We start from the raw sequence: 11,634 nt of genomic DNA on the forward strand, positions 1-11,634 counted from the left end.
TGATCGGAGATTTTTGCTTTAACGGCTTCTAAATAACATCAGATATGATAATTTTTCTATGCAAATAAAAAAAACGTAGGCTTAATTGTTATTGCAAAAAAGTATAAAAAAATAGCAAAAAAATTCATTTTTTTCTTGGATTTCTCGTCGACAACTTAGCAACTATTCATTTTAAACAAAAATGGAAGAGAAAAAAAGTTTTGTAATTAAATTTTGATCAAGATAAAGTTAGTTGAAATTCGAAATAATAATTATTGTTATTGGAAAAATCAGAAAAATGCTGTGTGTTTGCTCCCCCCACCACTGATACCTCATTGATTTCACGCGGTCTTGAATATCTTTAAGTGACATTTTAAATGGGACGCCCGTGATGGCAAATTTTGAAAACTTATGTCTGGAAAGAACTCCGAAAGACAAACCTATTAGTTCAAAAAACAGCCCTTATACCCTTATAGTTTTGCTGTAAATAAGGGTTAACTCTATCAGAAAATAATGGGCAGATCATCAGGTTTTTTTTAAACTCGTCTTTCTGAGTACCTACTTTCAAACCATATTTTAAAATTAAAAAAAAATGAAAAAAACATTAAATTATTGCTATTGTTTATAATAATAATAATAAAAATAATAATAAATTTATTTTCCTTTTGACAACATACATTGTATAGGAACAGTCACAATGATATTAAAACTAAGTTAAAAAAAGAGGAGAATAAAAAACGAAAAATAAATTAATGAATCGGCAGAGATCATACAAATTCGCTCAAGTTATAAAAGCATCTATCCAGAAGATAAAGTTTTAATTGTTTTTTAAACAAGATTAAATTGTTTATATTTTTAATATGTACTGGTAATTTATTAAAAACTTTTTTGCTTAAAAAGTTAGGTGAATTAATTGTTGCATTATATTTATAACTTGGAACAAAGTAATGCGTGGAAATTGCGAAAATGTTTAAACAATCACCACGGTTCACTTAATCGTCCGATTTGAATTTTTCAAAAACCATTTTAACGCTTGAGAGCTCTTCTTTTTGTGGTAAAATTTTCAAGTATTCAAAGGCTTTAAACTTTTAGAAATTTGATTCTGAAAATTGTTTAATTTAAAAAAAAATTTAAACAATTAGGTATTATGTAAAAACTATCGATGAAATTTGGTGTGATGATTTCATGCACTAAGAAGTTTAATTGGGAAAAGTATGAAGATCCTAGGTATTATTCAAGTGTCTGAAAAAATTTGACAAATAAAACTAGCATTTTTTGCAATTTTTTAAATGATTTTTCCTATTTTTGCAATAACAATAATTATTTTTTCCAATTGCAACTAACTCTATCTTGACCAAAATTTAATTACAAAACTTTTTTTCCTCTTCCATTTTTGTCTAAAATGAATAGTTGCTAAGTTGTCGACGAGAAATCCAAGAAAAAAATGAATTTTTTGCTATTTTTTTTTATACTTTTTTGCAATAACAATTAAACCCACATTTTTTTATTTACATAGAAAAATTATCATTTCTGATGTTATTTGGAAGCAGTTAAAGAAAAAATCTCCGATCATATGCGTTTTACCCAAGTATACCCTTTTTAAAACAGATACCGTCTGGACTATTGTCCCTATTGTTATAGTTTTAGAGAAAAAAAAGAGAGCTATGAGAGCTTAATTTTTACCAATCGCTCCAATTTCTGCTACAAACGTATTTTGCGTAGCGACATCTAAGCAAATACTGCGGTACTTTGTCCAACGAAACAGGGTTTCAATTTCTATTCTTACGCGTAAATAATTTTCCAACAACGCCCTTCCGTTCAAAACATCTAACCTGTACACGTGTTGGTCAAACAAAGGAACGGACACGGACGATGTTAGTGCGAAACATCCGACCCGAATGGAAAAATATACACGCGCAATTCGGAAAGACTTCTTCCTCTATGAAAGTGACGTAACGTCACCTTGTAATTTTGACCCGCTCAACCGACAACTTTCTCTTGTGAAACTCGAACCGACATGCAGCGCCGTTCTAACTAAATCTGTTCGTTGAGACGTTTGCCCGTGAAAATAGCGAGCTGCTTGTTTTAAGGAGCGGAACGGCTTCACAGTCGCACGCGTTCTGTTAACGTTACGTAACAACGCGATAATTAAACACAGACTTGTGTTGTAAGGATGCCATAATACCTGCTCCCATTGTTAAGAGAAACAAATGACGGGTACCGATGGAATTATGTATTTTAATGAAGCGCGCACTTGATATTCTAGGAAGTTCTTAGTTAGGAACTGAATATGGAAAGAATTTGGGGAGTCGGTCTCGAACGGAATAATCATAGAGGCAGGCAAAATCTATGAATGATGGTAGCAACAATAACATCATACTCCTGGTTCTTTTTTTGGTGTACAAATTATTTTTACAATTATTGTTCAATCTCTCCCCCGTTTCCTTCAATAATCTAACAGACCGTAGCGACATCTAGCGGATGAACGAAGCATCATAAGGTTTATAGAATCCTACCTGCCAAATCGATGCAAAAATCGCTAACAGTTCTACCACCCCGGCAGTGTACCAACAGGCATTCAGTAATTTTCCTATTTTTTCGCTTAGTAATGTAACCATTTTTAAGAAATGAACATTTCTATTTTCTTTACGGTTGAAGGGAACTACCCCGTTGAAGATCCTGGTGCAAAAAGAGGATATGTGCATAATACTGAGGAAATCAGACACCTGCAGAGCAGATATAGGTTTAAAAATCTAATATTTCTTTGGTGCAAATACGGAATTTAAGATAAGTAAAATAATTTAAATACATGTATTGCAGCAATAATGGGAAGTTACAGCGTCACTATGGTGTTTTTGTGGCATATTTCTTTTTTTCCTATCTTCAATTAACTACGTCGCATGAAAATTTTGCTACAAAGAAAATCGTAAGAAACAAATATTTAAACTAAACAACTCTTTCTCTGTGCAAACATAACATGTGTAATAAACTGCCTTAACCATTGAAGATATTTGTATTTCAGAAATTAAAACGAAAATTATATTTTTTTGTGCAAACATGCCTTCTACTGATTTGACGTTACTATTAATTTTTATGGTTTGATTTTTAAGACGCATTTATTAACACTACCTTATTAATATTGTACCAAATTAGTTTTATGTAGCACAATTTAAAACACTAGTTTAAAAATTTTGACAACTTTGACAATTCTCAATAATAAACATAACAAATTCCAACATAACCTTTAAAAAACTATCTCCGCGCATTAGTACGGCCGTTTATAGATATTTCTTTGTTTCACAAAATTTCCATGGGTTCCTTAGAACATACAGAACATATTCTTGAAACATCACGCAACAAATAAATAAACAAAGCACACTAGGACGATTTTCGCTACATACACTATATAATTTTATTACTAAGCCATTGTCGTTAATTTGATGAAGAAAATTTACTTTTATACACGTATGAGTAATGCTCATAAAAATGATAGTACCAAAAACATTAAAACAATACAATAACTTTGACAACTCAAGGAGACCGAGTTGTACTGATGAACTTTGTCCGTCAATCTAATTAGCCATGCACAAATCGCGGACGACCTTGACTACAAAACCTGTTGTTTTTACGCAGGCTGATCCCGGCAAGGTGAGCTCTATTATTTTGTAGGTTGTTATTTGGCGGGTAATCGAGGATTTTTGGGAGGAACGTACCGTACTTCCGCAGCCACCGAGTCGGAGCTAATTGTTACGTTTTTGCACCAGTGGAGTTTCTGGCAGAAAAAGTACACCAACCTATACGAGCGTGTTTTGTAGGACGACACGTTGAATTCAATAATTCCAGCGATGGTGAATGAAATTCGCGATTGAAAAGCCAGAGGAAGAAATCAAGGAAATAACATCTGAACCTTGACTGAGGTGATAAAAAACCTATTAATTTAACATCGATCATACCGTACCAAATTAACAATACCTCGCGGGGATACCATCTATTGTATTCTAATGAGTTAATTTTTACTTACACCACCGTCTAGAAGCCTTGAAGTCTCATTTCGACTGAGTTGTGGATGTAATGGTGAGTCAATCGGTAAGAATTTAAATGGCGGAGATGTAGCTCATGTAACTGCACAGTATTTGAGAAAATGGAACGGCTTTAATTAAATTTAAGACGCAGAATAGGTGATAAAAATCTTATACGGTATGCAGACACCTACGCGGCGTGACTCAGCACGGCAGGGGGTTACAGACCCAGTTAAAAACGGTTCCGAGAACGCGCAAAAACCCTGAGTAAAGGTGGAGTCACAATCAAAGGCCGGACCATTGTGAAAGATGTCGCAATGGCATCGCATTGTTCGAAAAATTACTATTGTACAGTGGACAAAGCCACTATTAAAAATCACACACATTTCTAAGCTTAGCGAGACCTAAATTAGGTGTGCCTACGGGTAAAATAACTGTCTCGATTGTTTCGGGAGCGAGGACGTAGTTTTTGTAGAAATTTTTGTGTTGGGATCGGGTATAGGGGTATTTATCACTAGTTATCGAGTGATTTACAAGCCCGGTCCGCAGAGCTTCCGGAGGATAAAATAAATAAAAACCTTTGTACTGTTGTCCGATACGGAGCACGGCAACGAAAGAAATAAAAAGCCGTCGCGACAGTTCATAACTGATTATTCGAAACTGATAAATTTGATGCTGTTTCCAAGAGCGATGAACTGGTTCAAAAAATTTCCTTTTTAAATTCATAATTCTTATTTTTACTTTCCGGCGCTAATTGAAAATGTACTGACGAAAGCTACATACACCATTTTCTTTGATCTTAGGAACGTTTTAATTCACTTATCCCTGTAAGGTGAATTAAATGACATCAAAGCCCTCCTTTTCCGTCTTTTTTTTCGTCTTCTAACGGTACCTGCGGATTTAATATCCGGGATAGGATGGTCTATTAGACTTAATTAACGCCAAGGCGTTGGAGAAAAAAAAAACAATAGATGAAGGCAGAAATTAAAACTGTACACCACGCTAGACCTGAGAACTGAATTCACAGTTCGATCGAAAAACTGTTGTTAAATTACACCGTATCTGATTCACTTAATATGTATCTAGGCATACCGAAGAAATCGCTTCGCAAGACGTTATTACGAATTGAAATCATATTTTAGTTATTTTTTACGGTGAAAGGGACTGGTCGTAGAGTCAAAAATGACTTCATGTTTGTAACATTGAGGATGAACAACATCAATATAGAATACACTTTCTGAAACACACCAATTTGGAATTGTGAAGGACGATGAAGTTTCACGTAGGTATAAATAAACCTGTTCTATGACGTTTGTTCGAAGTTTGAATTCAGCAAATAAATATTTTGTATCACTAAAAAGCGGTGCTGTCAGCATAATAACCATTATCACCGTTTTATTACCGAGAATTCCCGTGTTTATCATACGTATACCTGCATAGGTAAACTCTTGAATGCTTAATAAGGACGCGGTGGACACGGACATTGACAAGAATATGTAATGAGGATTTACTTAATAGTCGCTTCAACCGCAACTATTTTGTCCAGTTCTAAGTGTAATTTTTTATATTTTCGGTACTGAAAACTCGTACCACACCTCTAAAGCTACATCATAAACTTCGTGCAGAGAAATATTTGTTTCCGATTAAAAAAAAGTTACATTAACTTAACTTCTAATCGTTGTGAAATTTTTTCACGAATCAGTTCCTAAACTTCTACCTATACCTGCCAAGGGATGTAAGTGACACAGTTTGGATCAATTTAGTACTCAAGAATAGTTGATATAATGCAGTTCTATCGTGAAGATATTACGACAATTAAAATAAAGTCAGTGTTTTTTGATACCAAAAAGTCAAATAGCCAAATAATGCAATCGCATATCTTATGACTCTAACACTACCCTTGACAAAAACTAATATGTAAAAATATCCACGATAGAAAGATTTTACTATTTTCACATTTTATTAGGATTGTTTCTTTAGACAGCTACCTCGCGAATGAAATTAATAAATATTAATAGAACAAAATTGTATAAATTAATGCAAAAAATTAAAGGGTCAAAAGAATTTCCGAAATTTTTCCGTGATTTTTAACGGACTGTATTTAGGTGAAAAATGGTCGTATCGGGAATAAGAAAAAAGCCTTTTGAAGCTCTAAGATTCTAGTTTTTAGATCTTTTGGTCGAAATATTTTAGGAGCTACGATTATCATGCAATTCTAATAGCGAGACAAAAAATTTTTTTTTATTTTCTTAGTCCACCGACTTTTTTTCAAGTTTTCTCACATTTTTACCGCAAATAATGTTTAAATTTTTTGGAAAACCTTCCGGACATTGAAAAGAACAAAATCCAATTGTTTCCAGTAGGATTCGGTTTTTCCCTCCTATGCTTCTGTTCGTCAACTTTTAATTAAATTAAAATCAAAGTTGACCCAAACCATATTTCGGCCCCGATTCATATCGTTTTTGAGACAAATTTCTAATTAATTTTTGTGCAGTCTGTAATCACTTAAAAAACAGTTTTTTTTTCAAAACTACCCTTTCTTCTCTTAAAAAAAATTTCAAAAGTTTTCTTTTTTTTTCATCAATTTAAAGGTTATTTGCGGTAAAAATGTGAGAAAATTTTTCCGAAAAGTTGCGGCAGAATGTTATACGAAATTTATCTTAGAGCTTCAAAATTTTTAGTTCCCTATACGACCATTTTTCACCTAATATCAGTCTGTCAAAAATCACGGAAAAATTTCGGAAATTCTTTTAACCCTTTAAATTTTTTGCATTAGTTTAGTAAAATCACAAAAAAGTTTTAGAAAAAAAGCAATTTGAAATGACTGTCTAAAATTGAATATGACTAGATTAAAGTGAAATAACATTTGCCTATTTTACTAAATTTCCTTTTCTGTAATATATATTTTATATTAATTAGTAATAAATCCATAGGTATTAAAAAAATTATAACAATAATGCAGTTCCTTACTTCCACGTAATGTTTAAAGAAAAACTAATCAGTGGTGTCGAAACTGAGAGCAATCTAAGGGGTTTCAACCGAGGTTTCAACAGTAAAATAAAAAAGTTTTTTAACATTTTGAATGTGATTTTTTCATAGAATGTTAGACACTGGTAAGTACTGTAATATGGATAAAAATGCAATAGAAAATTTTCTCTGACAGGCACCATTTAGTTTCGTCGCCACTGGCTGGTTTTTGATGAAATTTTATAGGTACACGGGAAGCAACTACAAGAAAACTTTATTACACCAATTTTGATCCAAATCTCTTAGTAATTGATCAAAAATTGGTCAGTATTAGAAGAAGTGTAGAGTTCCTAGAAATTGTAATAAAAAAACATATTTTACTTATTTTAGTAAGCCTAAATTCAGTCCTGAAAGTACGTCACAACGTCGCTTTACACCCTGTATAACGATTTAATTTTAAACTGTAAAAACTGGACGCATAAAATGCCCAAATCGTCACGAAAATTGCCCACCTCTCTATTTCGAATGTGCTAAAATCTTTAGTTATTTTTGTGCGGTCGAACCTAGTTTTCGAGAAAAAAATATTTTAAAACTTACACTTCATGTAACTAGTGTTCGGAACATTTGTAACGAACACAAACATTGTTTAAAAAACATATTTTCGCAAATTTCAAGTAAAAAAAATATGTAGGTATTTAACAAATAAAAATTATTTCTTGCTTCAATGATGATGAACAGATGAAGAGAGTGAGAGAACTTCAATGACATTGCAAATGGCGGATTGAAGCAAGAAATTTTTATTAAATACATATTTTTTTACTTGAAATTTGCGAAAATGTGTTTCTTAAACAATGTTGATGGTTCAATATATAATATGTTCTGAAAGCTACATAAAGTATACAATGTCGTGAGTAGTATTCTATGATTTCTATGAAATGTTCAAAATTTTGGATTTTTTTTCTGAATCCACAAAAATAACGCCAGATTCGTGTTCAGTACCCTCGAACATAGGGAAGTGGGAACATTTTTGTGTCGATAATCACCTTCAACCTTCAACTGTAAAAACTGGACGTCCTCCAGTCGACTTGTTGCAGAGTTGTAAACAACAACAAAACCAAACGTCCTATAGTTTCAACGATGGTTTCGTACTCAAGAATTGCAACCAAGCCGTTCATAACGCAAATTCAATTGGATTTTATTACACTGTACACCCTGTGCATCAGAAAGACAGCTGTAATGACAACACCGCGACTACCAAGGAGTCATACGTAGGCATTCCTTCGTAGGTGTTGTTTCCGAACGAAAGAAAACGACATCGCGGCCGTTCGCAAGTTAATATCCAAACTCCGCTCCGTGGGCGTGCTTTTGACCGGCTTACCTTTCATATGCTGGACAGGATCTAACGGTGTCCCACACAGGTAGACGGTGAGGAAGGCCAGCACTAGCACAACACTGCACAATACCCTCGGGTACATTGTAGGGACCGATCACTGTGGGACTCTTCGTCGGTCGGCGACGGTGGCATCTTATCCTGGTGCTCATGTGTCGCGAGAAGCGGACGGCAACACGGAAATCGCGAGCATCCTATGCGGTTCGTCACTTGCGCTCCCGCCACGGTCACCGCTGGTCGAACACTGATCCAGCCGTTCAAGAGAACAACTCACGTTGCATTTCGGTGCGTTTGTGGGTAGCGTGCCGAGCGGGCGGAAAGCGACGAACTCCGGCGATTGTTTGTACCTGCGCAGTCGTGTTGGAAGTTGTTGGCGCGCTCCGGATGCCGGAATGATTTTCACGGGACGGCGGACGCGAGTTGGTCCTCCGTCTGTCTTGTTTTTGGCTGATTAACACCCTTTTGAAGTAGATGTCCACAGTTCGGTCTATGTTTTGTTTTAGTTTTATTTCTGCGAACCGGAAAATATGAAACAGAAACAAATCAAGTTTCGAAGTTGAAGAAAGACAAATTATATTTCTATTATACCGACACTGCTCACAAATACTTCGAAACCCCATTACAGCTTTTGAATGGTTTGCAAAAAGTTTGAAAATTGTTTTGTCCGTTTCTTGGAAATACGTTTTTATAAACCCTCTTATTGAATTGGAAGAAACACAAAAATAAACACCGACGGCAGACGAGGATAAGTGTACTTAAAATTGTTCAAGAGAGGCAAAATAAGTTTTTTAACGTTCGTATTTTTTGTCGTCATATCGTTTCGGCAAAGGACCCCATTGACTAGCGAATAAGAATTTTGCACGAGTTAAAAGTGAAATATTCGTACAAATAAGGATGATATTTTCTATTTTTAAATTTAGAACAGGTGAAAATTTATTTAATTTGAAAACTTAACTTTATTTACTTGAAAATACATTTGCATTTTTCGTTTTAAACATACAACCTTTCTTTTTTTCCTCGCAACAACGTACCATTGAACACAAAAGAAGATACATCAGTCAATTACAAAGAAACACCTCAAGAGGGCCATTGCCAACCAAAAATAAATAAAATTTCTAACAAATATTTAAAAGTTCAAAAAACCTACAAACATTTCAAAAATTTGGATAAGTAACATGTAACTTTTCCCGCAAATTTCATATTTGCTTCAGATGAAAAGAGTACATTTTTAAATTCATGTCTATAGTAATTAAATTTTCCAGTAAAATGGACTTATTCCTATAAATATATAAGAATCCCGTCCAATAAGAAATTTAAAAAAAAATGAAAGAATTGCTGGAAGCAGAACAGCGTCTCCAATTAGTAGCAGTTTTCATCATGAGAATCAGCTCATTCTTTTCCCAAGATATGTATAATTAAGAAATTGCCGAAGAGTTTAAGAGAATATAAGAAAAAAATGTATTTGATGAGTGAAAGCCTCTAAGTAAGGCTTAATAGATTGAAGATGTCAGTCTAAAGTCACACAAGTTAGACAAAACTGCCAAATCACCCATTATTTTTAATAATCGCTCTCTGTTTTCCAATTAAAGGAAAACAAAATATTGTTCGAAAAAATTAAAGTGATAAATTTTAGCACTTGTTCTTAGAAATTTATGCTCTTTTACTAAACTTGTAAATAACATTTGTTTAAGGACGTTAGATACACCTCTTCCGGGGTGGGCGGTGCGGAGAGTATGCCTATGTTTATACACGGGAGTCTTGTTGCAGTACCAACTTTACATAAATTAATTTCAGCGAACTAAGTATGCTATTTAGATTGAAATTTATACAACACATATTAGCTTGCATATTTTTTTCGTGTTTAATACACGTCAGTTCACTTTTTATTTGAATAAAAGCGTCTATTTATTCATTACGAGCTTCTAAAATTATGGATGAAATCTGGCAACATTGCCATGGCGTGGTGGTAAAAGTTGGGTCAACTGTCATTACTGTCAACTTTGCGCGAATTCCGTGAACATGAATGAACAACCAAGGTACAAAGGAAAAGTAATGACTGAAAAGTAATATAAAATGAGTGTAAAAGAGAATGTGGATTGATGAGAATAAAATAAAATGTGCAAACCGAGAATCCATATGATAACTATCAAGAAGTTCAGTGTATGATAGTGAGACGTCGACTTGTCAAATTGAAGATTATGACATAACATCTATACTGTTCGTTTTGCAAAGAGATCCTTTCAATTTTTGTTTCAAATTGCTAGTATATTGCTTTAGATCACGAAAAATTTATTTAATATTAATTATTACTACATATATTTTCGACTGGAATAATTTTATAATCTATAATCGAGCTATTCAAATACATTTAACGCATCAGTCGAAGCATTAAATACAGCGTACAGTGTTGCCATATTTCCTTTCATTGGATCAGATGTTTGTTCAAATTTGTCAAAACGTTATCTATTCATCCCATTATCTCAATAATTACATTGTAAGTGCATATTTTTATTGTTTTAAAATGTTTAGTAATATTTAATTCTGTAATTACAATTTTATTTTTCCGATCCTAACCATTTTTAAGAGCAATATTCACGTTTGATTAAAGTTTTTTCCCAACTCCCATAAGAGCCTGTGTAATTTTTAAAATCATTTTTCAAAAAAACTACGTTGTCAATCGATCTGATGTTTTTACACAAGTCAGTTTGCATATTTTTTAACAGATTTCAATTGCTTTGAAAACATTTTTACCATTTTTCTTTTGGTATCGAACCTCCTTAAGTAATAATATTGTGAGAAACCACTACTCGGCCGACTACAGCCCCGTCCACCATTGAATTACACTCTCAATATCTAGTAAACAGCTATTTGGCTGTTACATACCTATTTGTTTTGAATTTAATAAAGTTTTTATTCTGAGGGGACAGATTTCTACGCCCTTTGAAAGGCACCAAATGAGTTTCGAAAAAAAAATTTACTTTGACCCTTCAGAGATACAATAATTCAATAATTTACAACGTTATGAGTTTAGACTTTTGTGATTTTAAGGAGAAACATCGCTCTTTTCTTAAGAAGTTCTGTATTCTGAAATTTTCTCTCGAAACGTCAAGAAATCTAAACCAATGATGTGTTAACCAGTCCAGAAAGTTTTCAAAAATAACAATTGCTACAGAAGCACACAAACGAAAATCTTAAAAATTTGTTGGAACAAAACGCCGCTCCAGAACTTTTCATATATGTAAGATAATTCAACAGTTTTGGCCACTAGGATTTCGTTGT

General features: G+C 33.5%; 1 protein-coding gene across 1 annotated transcript in view; it reads right to left on the reverse strand.

Moving 5' to 3' along the window:
* Positions 1 to 8,630, reverse strand: part of LOC108903817 (disintegrin and metalloproteinase domain-containing protein 10) — a 162,618-nt gene extending 153,988 nt beyond the window's left edge. The window contains exon 1 of the mRNA XM_018706119.1: positions 8,344 to 8,630. Coding sequence (XP_018561635.1) covers positions 8,344 to 8,440 — 97 coding nt within the window. The 5' untranslated portion in view covers positions 8,441 to 8,630. The remainder of the gene's footprint in view (positions 1 to 8,343) is intronic.
* Positions 8,631 to 11,634: the final 3,004 nt, after the last annotated feature.

Source organism: Anoplophora glabripennis, unplaced genomic scaffold, assembly GCF_000390285.2.
Source record: "Anoplophora glabripennis isolate ALB-LARVAE unplaced genomic scaffold, Agla_2.0 scaffold134, whole genome shotgun sequence".
In the NCBI taxonomy this organism is placed as follows: domain Eukaryota; kingdom Metazoa; phylum Arthropoda; class Insecta; order Coleoptera; family Cerambycidae; genus Anoplophora; species Anoplophora glabripennis.